This window comes from Lithobates pipiens, unplaced genomic scaffold, assembly GCF_037356315.1.
Source record: "Lithobates pipiens isolate NorthernLeopardFrog02 unplaced genomic scaffold, aLitPip1_a1.2 Scaffold_19, whole genome shotgun sequence".
In the NCBI taxonomy this organism is placed as follows: domain Eukaryota; kingdom Metazoa; phylum Chordata; class Amphibia; order Anura; family Ranidae; genus Lithobates; species Lithobates pipiens.
Genome location: NW_027507764.1, coordinates 512,720,905 through 512,740,263, shown reverse-complemented (window position 1 = coordinate 512,740,263; position 19,359 = coordinate 512,720,905). Strand labels below are relative to the sequence as shown.

The 19,359-nt window shown below is 43.4% G+C and overlaps 1 protein-coding gene across 3 annotated transcripts in view; it reads left to right on the top strand.

Moving 5' to 3' along the window:
- The window catches only part of DPYS (dihydropyrimidinase), a 145,587-nt gene that overhangs the window by 105,554 nt on the left and 20,674 nt on the right, over window positions 1-19,359 (top strand). For all 3 annotated transcript variants that reach the window (XM_077493158.1, XM_077493159.1, XM_077493157.1), the window contains exons 8-9: window positions 13,513-13,720; window positions 15,747-15,830. In XM_077493158.1, coding sequence (XP_077349284.1) covers window positions 13,513-13,720; window positions 15,747-15,809 — 271 coding nt within the window. In that variant the 3' untranslated portion in view covers window positions 15,810-15,830. The remainder of the gene's footprint in view (window positions 1-13,512; window positions 13,721-15,746; window positions 15,831-19,359) is intronic.

The following is a 19,359-nucleotide window of genomic DNA, read 5'->3' as shown; positions in this document are numbered from 1 at the left end:
GCGCAGCAATTTTTCGAACACGTTTTTTTCAGAAACAAAACAGTTTCATGCTTAAAAAAAAAATAAACAGTAAAGTTAGCCCAATTTTTTTGCATAATGTGATAGATGCAAATGTAAATAGATACCCAACATGTCACGCTTCAAAATTGCACGTGCTCGTGGAATGGCGCCAAACTTTGGTATTTAAAAATCCCCATAGGCGACGCTTTAAATTTTTTTACTGATTACATGTTTTGCATTACAGAGGAGGTCTAGTGCTCGAATTATTGCTCTCGCTCTAACGTTCGCGGCGATACCTCACATGTGTGGTTTGCACACCGTTTTTATATGTGGGTGGGACTTGCGTATGCGTTCGCTTCTGCGTACGAGCTCACGGGGACAGGGGCGCTTACATTTTTTTTTTATTGTTAATTTTACTTTTAAAAATTAAATTTTTTTTTATAAAAATGCCATAAAACTATCTCCTATTTTGTAAACGCTATAAATTTTGAGCAAACCAATCAATAATCGCTTATTGTTATTTTGATTTTACCAAAAATACGTATCGGCCTAAAGTGAGGAAAAAACTTTTTTTATATATATTTTTGTGGGATATTTATTATAGCAAAAAGTAAAAAATAATGCTTTTTTTTCAAAATTGTCGCTCTTTTTTTGTTTATAGTACAAAAAATAAAAACCGCAGAGGTCATCAAATACCACCAAAAGAAAGCTCAATTTTTGGGAAAAAAGAACATCAATTTTGTTAGGGAGCCACGTCGCATGACTGCACAACTGTCAGTTAAAGCGACGCAGTGCCGAATCGCAGTTTCCGAAGTGGTCTGGTCTTAAGCCAGCAAAATGGTCTGGTCTGAAAGTGGTTAAGGGCCCGCCTTGTTTTGGATTTTGGTGTTTACTTGTTTAAAACAGTTTTTTTTTGCTAGAAAATGACTTAAAACCCCTAAACATTATATATTCTTTTTTTTTCTAACACCCTAAAGAATAAAATGGCAGTCGTTGCAATACTTTTTTTCACACCGTATTTGTGCAGCTTTTTTTTTATAGTGTGAAAGATAATGTTACGCCGAGTAAATTGATACCCAACATGTCACACTTCAAAATTGCGCCCGCTCGTGGAATGGCGACAAACGTTTACCCTTAAAAAATCTCCATAGGCTTTTTTCCCCACTCTTGCTCCTCTCTATTTCTATCCCTTCCTTTCTTCAATGACACCACTGGTGTCACTCACCTATTTTTCCCATAAATAAGAAAATACTATGGTTTGCCATATCCCATGTTGGTACCACTCCCAGGTTCCTAGGAGTGTGAACCATTTTCTAAACAAAATATGACGTTTAGAACGAGTTCACTAAAATATACTACCTTAATACCTGGCTAACAGGCATGAGCTAGTCTTACCTCCACCCAGTTGTTAGTACTAATTATTTAGCACAGGTCTATTGGAACTATGTTCAGTTTATTTTTTCTCTCCGGATAGAAGGGTGCTCTGACTGTCCCAGTTTATCTGCTAGATAAAGCTGGTTGAAACTTGTTAACCATCATTTCTAGATTCACTAACACGTTTAGACAAAACTTTGATTACTACCACATAAATGTACATTGACCTGTGGGAGTTATTATTTTATTTGTCTTATGAATAACTGATAATAGATACAGATAATTGTAATGTTGTATTTTTTTGCATACTTGTATATTCAGCATTCCTTAAATAAAGAATAAAAAAAAAAAATCTCCATAGGTGATGTTTAAAAAATTGTACCGCCGCAGGGACCACTTTTATCTTGTAGTGGACCGCCTGCTGAAGCAGCTGGCTAGCTGCTGCCATAACAACAATAACCTCCTTCAAACAGCCGCCGTAAAATAGCCGCGGGCGGTCAGTAAGTGGTTAAAGTAACGCTTCCTGACGACGTCATTACGACGAAACGTATGTTGACGCACAGTCCGGTCACATTGTTCGCTCCGAACTTTTGGTTCCTGAGATCCAGGGGGTGGAACGCATGCCAATTCAAGCAGCGGAAGCGGCGTGGCTAGGTTCCAACTCACCCGGTCTGATACATTCGTTCCCTCTAGTGCAGAGGCATTGGCACTTTTAAAGCAAGAGGCCATTTGGCTATTTTTGTTTTTTATGTTATTTTATATAAAACGATATTATGCCATGGTCCGGTTCTCTCTATATTTTTTCTTGAGCAAACGTAAATTGAAACAACACTTCTGGTACACCTAAGCAGAGTTTCCCCATCAAGGTTGGCAGTTCCTTAAACCTGCTAAAGATTCACTTGACCTTCCTTTTAAACAAAGGGGTCAAGGTGAGTCGGGGATAGGGATGAGCTTCGTGTTCGAGTCGAACGTACGTTCGACTCGAACATTGGCTGTTCGTGCGTTCGGCGAATTCCGAACGTTTTGGCCGTTCGCGTCAAAATTCGAGTGACGCGCGCGCAGACCACAATGCACTGCGTTGGCGCAGTGCATTGCTGCCCGATGATTGGCCAAGCATGCACTGTGACCCCGCATGCTTGGCCAATCGCAGCGCCGGCAGCGAGGAGAGCTATGATTGGCCACAGGCAGGATGCCTGTGGCCAATCATAGCTCAGGCTGTGTAGTGCACGCCCCACACTATATAAAGCCGCCTTTAAGGCGGCCTCCTGTAGTGTGTTACTTTGCATCTGAAGCAGTGGGTGTTCTGTGTACCTTCAACACAGTACACACCAATCGTTTTTGGCTGATTTCCTATCTTGCTGCTGTGTAGTGGTTGTTGTCTGTGCCCTGACTGCAGTATACACCACTATATTCACCTCACCTATATAGCTAGTGATCTAGCTTTAACCACTTAACAACTGCCCATTGCCGATTAACGGCTTCAGGGCGGTTGTTTAACTCTGAGAGGCCGTTAATTAACGGCCTCCCAGAATTCTGCTCTCCCGTGCCCCGAGGTGTGCGCACTCGAGAGCATCCGTGACCGCCGGGTCCGCAGGACCCGGCGCATCACGGTAAACGGGCGCTCATAGCGGCTGTTTACCACGTGATTGCTCCGTCAAATGACGGAGTGATCACTTGGAAACAAACCGGCGTCATGTTATGACGCCTGTTCCTCCCTCCCCTTTCTGTACCGATCGGTACAGCGGAGGGGAAAGAGATCGGTGTCAGCAGCGATGTGGGCTGCATCTGCAGTGCCCACATCGCTGCTCACCGAATTTAACCCCTCAATTCCCTGCCAATACTCTGCAATACCAGTGCATACTCTGCAGTACCCTGCCATTACTCTGCAGTACCCCGCCATTACTCTGCAGTACCCCGCCATTACTCTGCAGTGCAGTACCCTGCCATTACTCTGCAGTGCAGTACCCTGCCATTACTCTGCAGTACCCTGCCATTACTCTGCAGTACCCTGCCATTACTCTGCAGTACCCCCCATTACTCTGCAGTAACCCCCATTACTCTGCAGTCCCCCCCAATACTCTGCAGTACCCGCCATTACTCTGCAGTACCCGCCATTACTCTGCAGTACCCCCAATACTCTGCAGTACCCTGCTATTACTCTGTAGTACCCCGCCAATACCCCGCCAATACTCTGTAATACCCTGCCATAAATTGCCATACCCAGCCATACTCAGAGATACCCAGCCATACTCGGTGATACCCTGAAATACCCAGCCATAGACGCCCCCCACCCCTCACCGCCCTCCGGTGCTTCTACCAACTCGCCAGTACGATCAAAGCCAGAATCTTTTTTTTATTTTTGATTTCAGGCTTCCCAGCCTAGAGGTGAGATGTGGGGTCATATTGACCCCCCAGATTTCACTGTAAAGAGGACCTGTCACCCCATATTCCTATTACAAGGGATGTTTACATTTCTTGTAATAGGAATAAAAGTGATCAAAAATATATTTTGGGGGAAAAAAATGTCAAACTAAAATAAATAAAGTAAAATGAACAATAAAAAAATAAAATAAAAATTAAAGCGCCCATGTCCCCATGTGCTCGCATGTGCCACACATGTGAGGTATCGCCGAGAATCTTAGAGCGAGAGCAATAATTCTAGTCCTAGACCTTCTCTGCAACTCAAAACATGTAACCAGTAAAAAAATATTTAAAGCGTCGCCTATGGGGATTTTTTAAGTAGCGACGTTTGGCGCCATTCCACGGGCATGTGCAATTTTGAAGAGTGACATGTTTGATATCTATTTACTCAGCATAACTTCATCTTTCACTTTATGCAAACATTGGGCTAACAAGTGGTTAATAATAGAGCTTGCAGTCAGTAGTGTTAGGAGATAGTGCGTGCTGTCTGCGTGCTCTGTACCCAGTACATACCGCTATAATATAGGGCAGGCCCCTACTTTCAAACATCCAACTTACAAACATCTCCTACTTGCAAACGCAAGGAGACAGCAGCAAGTGAGATGAAAAAAGATGGACGACAAAACAAATTATACAGGGGTGATAACCCTTCCCTATGTTTTCCAAAAAGCTTAAATATTTTTTTTGACTGGAGCTACACTTTAAAAATGTACCAGTTGAAAATGACAAACAGATTCAACTTAACACAACAAACCTACACAGTCCCTGTCTTGTTTGCACCGCCTGTATACTGCTGTTCTGAGTATATAGGGCCTGGGGGCCACACGCATTTCCTTTTTTTTTATATGGGTACGGGGTTCCCCTTAATATGTGTACAAGACCCAAATAGGCTGGTAATGGGCAGGGAGGGCTACCCATGCCATGTTTCTCAATGATTTTCAACCATATTGCAGGAACCAGATATAACATTAAAACCGCAAGCAGTTTTAAATGGTGTTATTTCCGTTTAATGTCATTTTGTGCAGGGACTGTTCTAAACACGGGAAACACGTGGCACTTCACAGGCATACTACAGACACCCCCCAGGCACCATATTTAAAGGAATATTTCACTTTTTTTTTTCACTTTAATCGTCATTAAAATCAGTGCTCCCGCCAAAACGGTAGTTTTTAAAACTTTTTTTTGCATTGACCCATGTCCCCTGAGGCAGGAGGCAGGTCGCCAAACCCTTTTTAGGACACTATCTTGCATATTAGCCATTAAAATTAGCATTTTCCAATTCGAACGTTCGAGTCCCATAGACTTCAATGGGGTTCTAACGTTCGTACCGAACGCGGGGGTCGTTCGCAAGTTCTGGTGCGAACCGAACCGGGGGGTGTTCGGCTCATCCCTAGTCGGGGAGTAGGCTACTTACCATAATTCACCGGGTGACGTGTTTGTGCATTTCTCCTAAGCGGTGACGGGACACAGGATTTATCCCTTCTTCAGCTTCACTATTTTTTATGTACATGGATACTTTTTATATATATGTTTGAGTTGATTGATTTTATGTATTCAATGTATATTGCAGCATGTATTGACTAGTAAGATACCTGCGGTACTATTAAGCACTAGAGCACTTTATTGTTATCATTTAAGGTTTATTAAGCACTAGAGCACTTTATTGTTATTATTTAACGTTTATTATATTCCGCGCCCCTTTATCACTTACAACCCACATCTCACGAAGGCAAATTTTTGCACTTTGAGGGGAGCAGCTTAGATATTATTCACACATTTAATTTTAGTCTAAGCACGGGGTATTCCATTGTCTTTTGATTTATTCATAAAGTAACGCAGTGCTGTATAGCAAAAAATAGCCTGGTCATGATGGGGAGTAAATCCTACAGAGGTCAAGTGGTTAAAGTACTTTGGGTGGGGTATCAGACTTTAGCACAGGACAGCGTTTACTGGACGGCATTAGCTGTTCAGATTAATTTTACTTGTAGCCCACAGTTACATTTTTAGCCCCCCGGTAAAGATAATTTGCCGCTGTTGACGTGCGTTGGTCCAGGTAAGCGTCGGAGCCCATCTAGAAGAGCTTGTCACCGTGTTTGCAGGCGCTGTGCGTCCTGCCACTTTTCATCAGCCTGCTTTCTCCTGAGGTGACAAAGTACACACCGGAACATCCCGGCGGCATCTGTATCCAGCTCCGACACCGCCACTTATAAATTAAAAGAGGTTAACACCATTAAATGTGTCCAGAGTGGCAATAATCCCTTCAGACTGTTTGTGCAATCAGAAAAAGGTTAAAGGCAAAATAAGGCAGTGATATTTCAAAGGCGAGAACATTTCCGAAGAGAAGGTGAAGCAGTGCGAGCGTATTGACCTAGATTTATCAAGCTGGGACAGAATGTTTTCAGATCCTGTGCAGCTCTATCTTGGAGGTTTGTCCAAGGGTCTGAAAAATTGATTTTCTGGAGAAATCAGCCAGAAGACACGTTCTGGAAATGAAGTTAGTATGCCAAAATACAGCAAAGAGTCACAGCCTGTCGCAGATCACGTTTCATTATCCCGCGATATTAAAGCCTGGAATTTGATTTCTATAGTTTACAGATCATTCTTGGTTCTAGCACTAGAGTTTCAGACAATTGGTATACATGTGGTCATTGTGCCCCACCTGGCCCATCCAATATCTGGAGCCATAACCTCATTCAAATAATTGTAACATATCACATCAGCTAAACCCTTATGTCGTGTACACACGACCGGACTTTTCAACAGACTAGGTCCGACAGAACAAATCCACTGCACAATTCGATCATGTGTGGGCTTCATCGGATCTTTGCTGTCTAAAAATCAGACGGACTTAAAGCGGTTCTCCACCCTAAAGTGGAAGTTCCGCTCATCTGATCCCTCCCCCCCTCCGGTGCCACAATCGGCACCTTTCAGGGGGGTGCAGTTACCTGCATAATCCAGGTATCTGCACCCACTTTTGGGACAGACCGCCGCAGATGCCCCCCCCCCCCGTTGTGTTCTGGGAAACACACAGTTCCCAGGACACAGCAGGGACCAGCAGAGACGCGCAGCGCGACTCGTTCATGCGCAGTAGGGAACCGGGCAGTGAAGCCGCAACGCTTCACTTCCCGATTCCCTGACAGAGGATGGCGGCGGGGGCAGCAGAGAAAAGAGCGATCGTTCGTCATCTGCCGCCGACATCGCTGGACCCTGGGACAGGTAAGTGTCAATTTATTAAAAGTCAGCAGCTTCAATATTTGTAGCTGCTGGCTTTTAATATTTTTTTTTAAGGTGCAGAACCGCTTTAAGATTTAAAACATGTTTCAAATCTTTCCGATGGACTCAAGTCCGGTCGAAAAATACGTTCGTCTGTATGCTAGTCCTACGGACAAAAACCGATGCCAGGGCAGTAATTGGCTACTGGCTATGAACTTCCTTATTCTAGTGCGGTCACACATCATCACGTTCGAGTTCGTCAGACTTTGGTGTGTTTGTGTGTGGCCACATCCGTTCGTTCAGAAAGTCCGTCGGAACGCCTCCGAAAGTCTGTCGGGAAGACCGTCGGAGCTAGTCCGTCAAAGTCCGGTCATGTGTACCTAGCATTACATATACCCAGTGAAGTGACTAGCCTCAGATGGTACACAGCTCGGCCTGCATAATTTGTGCCCATTTATCTGCAGCCCTCTCTTTAATGCAGCATTCTAAAGAATACGGATCAAAGTCAGGGAGTGGGGATCTGATATCACAGACTGCACACATAGAGCAGATAGCTGGGTGTAATCTGATACCTGAGTGGAGCAAAGGAACACAACTCCTCTATACAGCCTCAGAGGGAAACATGCACAGCTTAGGCTGTCAATCACCTGTTGTGTGCTGTAAGGGGGGTAGGGTCAGTGGGGACAACTCATGGGACTGTCTGGTGTAGCCAATGAGTGTCAGAAGTGGCTCATGCAGATAGCAGTGCAATCAGAGAGAAGATAGAAATCATGCTAGGTTCTTAGGCAAGTACACACTATAGAGGGATATGCTTTGCTCATTTGTAATTTCAGAGATATACACCCACTTTAACCACTTCACGAGTATGTATGTGTATATATTGTGCAGTTTTTTAATTATTATTTAATTTATTAAGGGAAAAAAGCTGTTCAAACCTGCCTGGCCCTATGTAAAAAAAAAAAGTAATTCCCCCCTCCCATGCTGAATCATGAATGAACTGTGATTAACCACAATTTTTTGGAAAGCTAAGTTAAATTTCACGTGCCACACCCAGGCCTGATTACTGCCAAACCTGTTGAATCAAGAGATCACATAAATAGAAGCTGTCTGACAAAGTGAAGCATGCTAACAGATCGCAAAAAGTCATACATGATGCCACAATCTAGAAAAATTCCAAGAATAGATTAGAAGGAAAGTAATGTTAACCACTTCAGCCCCAGAAGTATTTACCCCCTTCCTGACCAGAGCACTTTTTGCAATTCGGCACTGCATTGCTTTAACTGACAATTGCGCAGTCGTGCAACGTGGCTCCCAAACAAAACTGACGTCCTTTTTTTCCCACAAGTAGAGCTTTCTTTTGGTGGTATTTGATCACCCCTGCGTTTTTTATTTTTTGCGCTATGAACAAAAAAAGAGGGACAATTTTGAAAAAAAACGCATTATTTTTTACATGCTAAATAAATGCTTTGCTATAATAAATATCCCCCAAAAATACATTAAAAACATTTTTTTTCCTCAGTTTAGGCCGATACGTATTCTTCTACATATTTTTGGTAAAAAAATTGCAATAAGCGATTATTGATTGGTTGGCGCAAAAATTATAGTGTCTACAAAATAGGGGATAGTTTTATGGCATTTTTATTAATAATTTTAATTTTTTTTTAAATCCCTGTGGGGATTTCTTTGCTGGGGTGGCTGCAACCTATTCTTTCTAAAAAAAAATCTTTTTAATTTTTTCCGATCTTTATTTATGTACTCTTTCTACTACCTGTATTACATTAGCGCGGTTTCTTCAATATTTCTAACACATCAGACATTTTCTAAACATTTTTGGGACCATTGTCATTTATACAGCAATCCGTGCTATACAAATGCACTTCCTGTGTAAATGACACTGGCAGTGAAGGGGTTAACCACTAGGTGGCAGTGTAGGGGTTAAGTGTGTCCTGGGGCATGTTTCTAACTGTGGGGGGGGTGTGGCTGTGTGGCATGTCACTGATCTCTGCTCCAATCACAGGGAGCAGAGATTAGTGATACTGTCACTAGGCAGAACGGGGAGATGCTTTTTTACATTAGCATCTCATCGTTCTTCCTCCCCATGAGATGATCGCGGTGGTTGAGTCTGTGGAACCTGCGACCCAACTCACGGAGCTTGCCGTGGGAGCCCGTGCCCGCTGGCCACCTCTTAAAGGTACGTGATTCTGCCTGTACGAGCCCTTCTGCCGAGGTATATCGGCGTGAGGCAGTTGGCAAGCGGTTAATGTATCGGTCTAGGAACGGTTTTTCTAAGGCCATTTCTAAGACTTTGGAACTCCAGTGAACCACAGGGAGAGCCATTATCCACAAATGGAGATAACTTGGAACAGTGTTGAACCTTCGTAGGAGTGGCCGGCCTACAAAAATTATTCCAAGAGCATGACAATGACTCATCCAGGAGGTCATAAAAGAACCCACAACAACACCTAAAGATCTGCAGGCCTCACTTGCCTCAGGTAAGGTCAGTGTTCAGGATTCAACAATAAGAAAGAGACTGGGCAAAAATGGCATCCATGGGAGAGTTCCAAAGCCGAACTAACTGCTGCCAAAAAGAACACAAAGGCTCATCTTATATTTACCAAAAAACATCTTGATTATCCCCAAGACATTTAGGCAAATATTCTGTGGTCTGATAAAACAAAAATTTGACTTTTTGGAATGTGTGCGTCCCATTACATCTGGCATAGAAACTAACACAGCATTTCATAACAAGAACATCATACCAACAGTCAGACGTGGTGGTGGTAGCGTGATGGTCTGGGGCTGCTTTGCAGCTTCAGGACCTGGATGACTTACCATAATTACGATATAAAGAGTAAACCGCGCTATTCAAAAAAATTTAGAAAATGTAAATAAATTCCCTACAAGCAGCAACCCTAATCGTAATACTCCGATAATAGACTGAATAAGTGAAAAAAAGTGAGCTGCGCTAACAAACAAAACTCTACTCAAAAAATCTCTAATCACAAAAAATTCATCAATAATCGCAAAGGAAAATAGTGACAAAAAAGGGATACAAAAATTAGCTTGAGAGATTAAAAATTTAAATAAATTATATCATGCGCATCCCGTGAACTCGTCCGTCTTGTGACGAAACGCGCGTAGGGAGGTACTTTTCAACCTTTTGCCACATTTCAGGCTTCAAACATAAAGCTATAACATTTTTATTTTTTGTGAAGAATCACCAACAAGTGGGACACAATTGTGAAGTGGAAAAATTATTCGGCCCCCTTGCGTTAATACTTTGTAGAGCCACCTTTTGCTGCGATTACAGCTGCAAGTCGCTTGGGGTATGTCTCTATCAGTTTTGCACATCGAGAGACTGAAATTCTTGCCCATTCCTCCTTGCAAAACAGCTCGAGCTCAGTGAGGTTGGATGGAGAGCATTTGTGAACAGCAGTTTTCAGCTCTTTCCACAGATTCTCGATTGGATTCAGGTCTGGACTTTGACTTGGCCATTCTAACACCTGGATACGTTTATTTGTGAACCATTCCTTTGTAGATTTTGCTGTATGTTTGGGATCATTGTCTTGTTGGAAGATAAATCTCCGTCCCAGTTTCAGGTCTTTTGCAGACTCCAACAGGTTTTCATCCAGAATGGTCCTGTATTTGGCTGCATCCATCTTCCCCTCAATTTTAACCATCTTCCCTGTCCCTGCTGAAGAAAAGCAGGCCCAAACCATGATGCTGCCACCACCATGTTTGACAGTGGGGATGGTGTGTTGAGGGTGATGAGCTGTGTTGCTTTTACGCCAAACATATCGTTTTGCATTGTGGGCAAAAAGTTGGATTTTGGTTTCATCTGACCAGAGCCCCTTCTTCCACATGTTTGGTGTGTCTCCCAGGTGGCTTGTGGCAAACTTTAGACGAGACTTTTTATGGATATCTTTGAGAAATGGCTTTCTTCTTGCCACTCTTCCATAAAGCCCAGATTTGTGCAGTGTACGACTGATTGTTGTCCTATGGACAGACTCTCCCACCTCAGCTGTGGTTCTCTGCAGTTCATCCAGAGTGATCATGGGCCTCTTGGCTGCATCCCTGATCAGTCTTCTCCTTGTCTGAGCTGAAAGTTTAGAGGGACGGCCAGGTCTTGGTAGATTTGCAGTGGTCTGATACTCCTTCCATTTCAAAATGATCGCTTGCACGGTGCTCCTTGGGATGTTTAAAGCTTGGGAAATCTTTTTGTATCCAAATCCGGCTTTAAACTTCTCCACAACAGTATTACGGACCTGCCTGGTGTGTTTCTTGGTCTTCATGATGCTCTCTGCGCTTTCAACAGAACCCTGAGACTATCACAGGGCAGGTGCATTTATACAGAGACTTGATTACACACAGGTGGATTCTATTTATCATCATTAGTCATTTAGGACAACATTGGATCATTCAGAGATCCTCGCTGAACTTCTGGAGTGAGTTTGCTGCACTGAAAGTAAAGGGGCCGAATAATTTTGCACGCACCACTTTTCAGTTTTTTTATTTGCTAAAAGTTTAAATTATCCAATAGATTTCGTTCCACTTCACAATTGTGTCCCACTTGTTGGTGATTCTTCACAAAAAATAAAAATTTTATATCTTTATGTTTGAAGCCTGAAATGTGGCAAAAGGTTGAAAAGTTCAAGGGGGCCGAATACTTTCGCAAGGCACTGTACATATTGACCTAAATTTACGAAGAAATTCGATTTTTAACATTTTTTTTATTGGATATGTTTTATAGCAGAAAGTAAAAAATATCTTTTTTTTGTTTCAAAATTTGCCTTTTTTGTTTATAATGCAAAAAAAAAGAACTCAGCAGATCTTCACTCCTCCCCTCTTTCTCAATATAAACCACAGGTTTTTTTTTTTTTGGTTTTTGTTTGCTTTTTTTATCTGGCCCTGCTCCCCTCCCACCATTCTCACTTGGCAGGAAAGATGTGCCCCCTTCTCCTGCAGCCTCCTGGGATAACCTCACCACATATTCTAGAAGGCTGCAAAATAGGGATATACAGCAGCCATGGGCAGAGCTGGTACACACCATTGTGGGCCAGCCACCTGAACCTAAAAGAGGCAGCTGACTCACAATGACTAAGAAGGACCAAGCTGGCCGCATGGCACCCGGGCTGTAAAATCTGAACAGCACAGTGGGGCCACACTAGATTCACTAGGCAGATGGATATGTGAATTGAATACAAGCCATCATACAGGGGCGGACTGACAACTCATGGGGCCCCCGGGCAATAGGAGAAGATTATGGGGCCCCCGGGCAATAGGAGATTATGGGGCCCCCAGGCAATAGGAGATTATGGGGCCCCCAGGCAATAGATTATGGGGCCACACAGTATACACATACACACACATACAGTATACACAGACAGACACACAATAAACACACACAGACTACACATACACACACTGAAAAGATACCGGAGAGGCGAGGCAGCTATAATCTTGAGATTTAAAAAAAACATATTTTTACATACTTTCCCTGGTTTTACTGAGACTGGCAACCCTGATGGGGCCCCTTAGTGGCATGGGGCCCTCGGGCAGTGCTCAAGTGCCCGAATGGTCAGTCCGCCCCGCCATCATAACAGGTAAGCTGGGTAAAAGAAAACTGAAGGAGTGAAGTCCCTTTTAAGTGTATTTAAACCCAAGAACAAAAATTGTATTGCAGCTTACCAGTATTTATATGTGGTGACAGCATTCGTTTTTTTTTACATTTCTTCCTTTATTTTCCCCCAGTGATACTATCAGAAAACACTTCTCATCCTAGGATGACAACTTTCACTCCCTGAACACACTGGAGGAACAGTGTTATCACCCTAGGCAAGCCTTTCTCAACCTTTTTAACATGGGGGAACCCTTGAAATAACTTTCCAGTTTCAGGGAACCCCTAATAATAATTACTATATCTAGAGCACCCTGTACATTAGTGTGATGATCAGTGGGAAGAATGCTCCTTATATTTGTGATCATTGGGAAAATCTCCCTCTTACAGTTGGCTAAAATCATTGGTTTCTATGGGAACTTTTTGAGAGGCAGAAATTGCTCAAGGAACCCTTAACAACCTCTGGGGGAACCCTAGTTGAGAATGGAATGCTCCTCTGATTTAGACTACAAACATTTCCCATTTTTTCTATTTCATAGGGAGCAGGATTAAAAAAATAAATAAATAAATAACAGAAAATAAAAGTACCCTAAAACAAAAAAACAAATCCAACCACCATATCTAAGGGCCCGTAAGGGCCAGTAAGCTGCAATATATTAGGTTTTTGTTCTTGGATTTAGATTTTTGTTTACAGAAATGGGTTTATATATACTTAAAACCAACTTAACATCAAAGAATTGATTTCGTTCTGTCGCCCCTCCTTGAATAGTATTGTCATTTCACTAACCAATTTTACTTTACTGAAGTTGAACACTGGTCAGCACTTTGTCACTGATGTTATACATGGATATAACTTTTATATATTAAAATATTTGTTTTATTTACAGGACAATTTCTGCTAAAACCCACCACCAGGCCGTGAACTTCAATATATTTGAAGGTATGGTCTGCCACGGAGTACCTCTGGTGACTATCGCCGGCGGCAGGGTAGTGTACGAGAATGGTACCTTGCACGCCGTCCCAGGCCATGGCAAATATATTCCACGCAAACCGTTTTCTGACTATGTCTACAGCCGTGTCTTACAAAGAGATGATGTAAGTCAGCAGAAAATGATGTATTTTACTCTGCAAGTTGCTTTTATATCCAGCTAAAGAAAACTTAAGTTACTAATCAGGTCCAGGGATATTCCATTACCATTAGGAGTCTTTAAATCCACTACAATAATGTGGCTGTTACAATTTGTCCAAAGTGCAGCTATAAATCTGAATACGAATATGACTTGCCAAAAAAGATCTTAAATATCCCAAAAAAATGAGCTATTAATCTTAGCTCCACCTACTATGCAACAAAATTTATTCTGACAGCACAATATTTTTCACGGGCTGACACCAGCACCAGGTATTCTAGATTATGGGATATGAAAGGAGAATCGGGTAGAGTTGGCGCTATACCTTTAAATTTGCTATAGATTATTGGATGCCTCCGATGTCCATTAGTTTGCCAGGCAATAGAGTTTTAGCATTCTATATATTTTTTCAGACTTTCTATGGGGGAGGGGGGGGGGGTTCTTCCAATCTCACTGAAATAGGAATATATTGCCTAGGCAGGAGAGACATGGTTAGTTTATTATTAGTCTATTATTCTATTATCCTTAGTCTATTATTCTTTTTGCAGTTGTCCATATATTGCAGTGATAACCTTACCACCATCCTTTTTCTCTTTCTTCACTATCTTGGGTTCCAAATTCTATCCAATGACTTCATTTCCTCCTTCTTTCCTCATTCTCTGAGCCTACACCTTCTCTTTTTCTCCTCTCCTCCTTCTCCTTCTTTTCTTCATCTCCTTCTTTCCTCCTTCTTTCCTCCATCTCCTTTCTCCTTCTCCTTTCCTCTCCTAAGTCCCCCTTCCTCCATCTCCTCCTGCTCTTTTCCTCCTTATCCTTCTCCTTTCTCCCTTATTCTTCTCCTTTCCTCCTCATCCTTTTCCTTCCCCCCCATTCGCCTTTCCTCCTTCTCCCTGTTCTCCCCTGCTCCTTTTCCGCCTTCTCCTCTGCTTCATCTCCTTTCCCTTTTTCCCTTCTCTCCTTTGTCTCTTTTCCTCCTCCTCATCTCCTCCTTCTGATTTTCCTACTCCTTCTCCTGCTTATTTCCTTTCCTTTCCTTTCCTTTCTTTCTAAGTACTTCCTTCTTCTTTCCTTCCTTTTCTTATCAGCCCCTAGCTTCCTTCTCCCTCCCTTCCATCTCCTTTCTTTACTTCTTCTTTCCTTTCTTTCTCTTTCCTTTCCTACTTCTTTCTTTCCCTCCCTTCCATCCCTTGGATGTCAATTTGTCAATTTATGCTTCTATCCTTCTCTTAACCATCGTGGGTAGCAATTTCTATCCATTTCCTTCCTTCCTTCCTTCCTTCCTTCCTTCCTTCCTTCCTTCCTTCCTTCCTTCCTTCCTTCCTTCTTTCCTTCCTTCCTTTCTTCCTTCCTGGTCTTGGATGTCAATTTTTACGTCTATCCTTCCCTTAACCCTTGTGGGTAGCAATTTATATCCATTTCCTTCCTTCCTCCCTTCCTTCCTTCCTTCCTTCCTTTCTTCCTGGTCTTGGATGTCAATTTGTACGTCTATCCTTCCCTTAACCCTTGTGGGTAGCAATTTCTATCCATTTCCTTCCTTCCTTCCTTCCTTCCTTCCTTCCTTCCTTCCTTCCTTTCTGGTCTTTGATGTCAAATCTTACTTCTTACCTTCCCTTAACCGTCATGGATAGAAATTTCTATCCATTTTCTTCCTTCCTTGGTGAATATTTGTAATTATTGTCCTCTTTTAGAATACAGTTAGTACACACATTGTATACAGTCATACATGATATGTAAGGGCAGTAAACCATCCGTTATCTCACAGAAATGGAAAGGGACCACTGGATGGGTGCCATTATTTTTTTTCTTTGCTTATTTATTTTGAAATAAAAATAGATGTAAAGAAATGGTGGCGCTGAACTCATGGAGCAGATTTTCATGAATGTCCTCATCTGTGTTTGTGACTGCAGAGAAAGGCGGCGTGTGTAGCAATTTGTATAATGAAAGAGAGAGAATTCTCATCTCATCACATCATTAATGACAATATGTTTGTACAGGTATGTCAGCCACTTCCCGTACAAAGACAGCCTTATAAAGGAGAGGTCATCCAACTGAAGTGAATACGGATCCATCAACAGCAGGTAATATTACCTCTGGACCTGCAGATATCCATTAAATGCTGCACAGACAGGAGGGGAATGGTAAGGAGTTGAGAAGTTATTAAAGTGCATGTCAAGATGAAATCTTGTTTCTAGTTTTTGATTATGTGGGGAAGGATCACCAGACCAGGACACAAAAAGTATAAATCTGACGGGAACTCTAGCCTTCCCCTAATTTACTAAGGAAAAGCATTATTTCTATTTTCTGAAATTGTCCCCCCATGTCTTGTCTGGTAAAACATTAGAAGCGAACAGGAAGTAAGAGGAAATCTCTTGGAGCCTCAGATAGCATTATAAACTTGACAAGGATTCTTATCCTCCCCAACTTTATCCAAAATGAAGAAAAAATTTACTCTGAACAAACGCTTTAACAGTAATCATCTGTCTGATTGAATTTATACATGACAGATCTGTCAAGGAGAGGGATTAGAACCCCTGTCCGTTTTTTAATTGCTGTCTGTGCCCCCATTAGATAGATTTACCCTCTCTATTTTTCCTGTTTACTGTTATCATCAAGAGTTAACGTGAAAGAAAAATCACACATTTTGGGTTGCCACCAGAAAAATAGTAAAGGTTAAATCACTGAAATGTCTCCAAATTGTTGACCTCCCTTAGTGATAGATAGCAAGGCACCTTGGTTCTAGCCCTGGCATTATATAACTGCTTGGATTACTGTGACCTGCCATTGTCTTGTATAGGAGTAGAATTTTCCATGGTACACCTAAGGTAGGGGTCTCAAATTGGCGGCCTACTAGCTGTTGCAAAATTACAAGTCCCATGAGGCATTGCAAGGCTGACATTTACAAGTGTAGCAAAGTCCCGAGCCTCCTAGACCTAATGGTGACCTCCAGAGTTAGGGACAGCTGACATCCTTCTATGTAGAGTGGATTACAAGGCACGTTGGGTGTAATGCAAGGTGAATTGATGGGCTCCAGACACTTCTTGAATGCAAGAGATTTATTGTCTCTTAAACAGAACCATGGGAGAGAGGGTTGGGACCAGGACACTTTTAAGTAGTTGTAATGTTAATTCCCAGACTCTGAGACTTCTATAGGTAGACAGCCATGCAGGCAATGGTATCCAGCCAGACACCACATCTGTATGAGTAGGAACGCTGTCTCCTATGGCACCAGTCTTGTAACAGTTTCTAACAAAGGTTGCAAGGAACTCTTTTACTTCTTCTATAATGTCCTATTGTAGAACTTCACTCCACTGAGCTCTCAGTCTTTCCCTAGACTCCCTGATCCACTGCCACTGGATCCCATGAGCTCTTCCAATCTTCTTACCCAGTATCTTCCTCAATCGTCACCCCTGCTTCCCCAATAAGTCCCTGGCTTGGCACTCACAGATACTCCTCAAGCCTTACCCTTGCTGACACGTTAGATCCCTGGCTTGGCACTCCACAACTCTCACCTCTGCTGTCCCGCTGGGTCTCTGACTTGGCACTTGCTGATGCTTTTCCACTTCTTCACCATCCCTGCTGGCGAGAAGTCTGCTCTGGTACTGGCCTCAGCTTACTCACAATGGTCTCCAGTAACAAGGTGAATGGTCCCTTAGTGGCGACAGCTACCCCTCTACTTCTGACCACGATTGGTTCCCCGCCGGTGGAACCGTTACTTCTGGTTGGACTACAAGACCGCAGTCCCAACACTGCACTACTTCTGAATAGTCTCTCAGATAGCCTGGCAACCAAATGTCCCCAGGATAGGCCTTAGATCTCTGGCCTAGCAGCCCAGAGCAATATGACACATGTCCACCCAGGCAGGTGTCCAGATCGCACAGAAACCGAATCACCTGACTCCACCCAAATAAATAGGTTCTCCCAGCAGGCCAAGGGACCCAAGAAAATCCTTGCCCATTGGCTGAGACACCCTATTCCTTCCTAAGCTGTCCTTGCAATGCCCTGACCTTCTAATGTCACCAGATACTTGGCCATCTAGTGACACAAGAGAGAAGTGCAGCAATTCCAGAATTAGGGTGAAATCAATTGACCTCCTAGCAACTGGCTAAAGCAACTATCACTTGGTAAATACATTTAATAGCAACCCTGCCTAAACATCAAAGGCATGATGGGACTTGTAGTTTCGCAAAAGCTGGAGGGCCGCCAGTTTGAGACCCCTGACCTAACTTTAATATAGAACTACTGTAAACCTATCAAAGCAAAAAATTAGGCTGCACTCCATGGAAATCTCACTGGTATCTCTATCATTAAAGCAGAACTTCAGTCATTTTTACAACTTTCCATCTATTAAATCTTCTGCCCCTGTTATTTTAAAGTGATTGTAATGCCGCGTACACATGATTGGACTATCCGGCAGACTTGGTCCAGTGGACCAGAGTCTGCCGGACAATCCGCCCATCGCCCCCCCACCCACAGACCCCGACAACCAACGGCCAGGGTTGTCGGGAAGAGGCCCTTGTCCTCATCAACATGGGGACAAGGTGCTTTGGGGTGGGGGGCACGCAGCCTGGTACGGCTCAGGAGGGGGGGAGGTGCTCGCTCGTCCCCACCCCCTTTCCTGACCGGCCGGGATGCGTGCTCGGATAAGGGTCTGCTGTGGACTTTGGGGGGGACCCCACACCGTTTTTTTCCCCTTTAAATCCATACCAGGTAACAGGGACAGCGAGGTGTCAATTTCGCCGATGGAGGCGGCGACATTGACTTCCTTCACTAGTCCAGTCTACCTGGAGCCACGTTCAAAATGAACGGACTTTTCACCGTGTGTGGGCAAGTTCGTTCATTTCAAAAGTCCGACGGACTCCCGCCATAGTCTGGCGGATTGTCCGCCGGACCGAGTCTGCCAGAAAAGTCCGGGTGTGTGTGTGCGTGTGTAGGCAGGTTTGCTCGTTCAGAAAGTCTGGCGGACCTCCTCTGCAAAGCCCAGCGGTTTGTCCACTGGACTAAGTCCGCCCGATAGTCTGATCATGTGTACGCAGCATTAGCGTTAATTTTTTTTTTTAAATAACAAACATATCATGCTTACCTCCACTGTGCAGATCGTTTTGCATGAAGTAGCCCCAAACCTGCTCTTCTGGGGTCCCTCAGTGGCTCTCATGGCTCCTCCCCACATCAGATAACCCCCTGGGAGAAGCGATCTCCTGGGGGGTTACCTTGCGGGTACGTTCCCGAGTCCAGCATTTGGCATCCATAGAGACCGGATGCAGGAGTCGCCCCCCCCCCCGGCGCCTACATCATTGGATTTCATTGACAGCAGTGGGAGCCAATGGCTCATTTTACTAAAATGATTGCATTTCCATGTTCTGTGTACTGTGGGAAACCAGATATAACGAATGCAGAGTCCTGGGTTTAGGAACACTTTAAAGGGGTTGTAAAGGTTCATGTTTTTTTTCACCTTCTTCACCTTCTTTCACCTTCTTCACCTACATCCTATGGCAATGACGCCCCCCCCAGCCCCCCCTTACCTGAGCCCGTTCACCTGCTGTGCGCGTCCCCTGGTGTCCTCTTCTCCACGGAGTCTGGCCGTTGATTGGATAGATAGGATAGATTGAT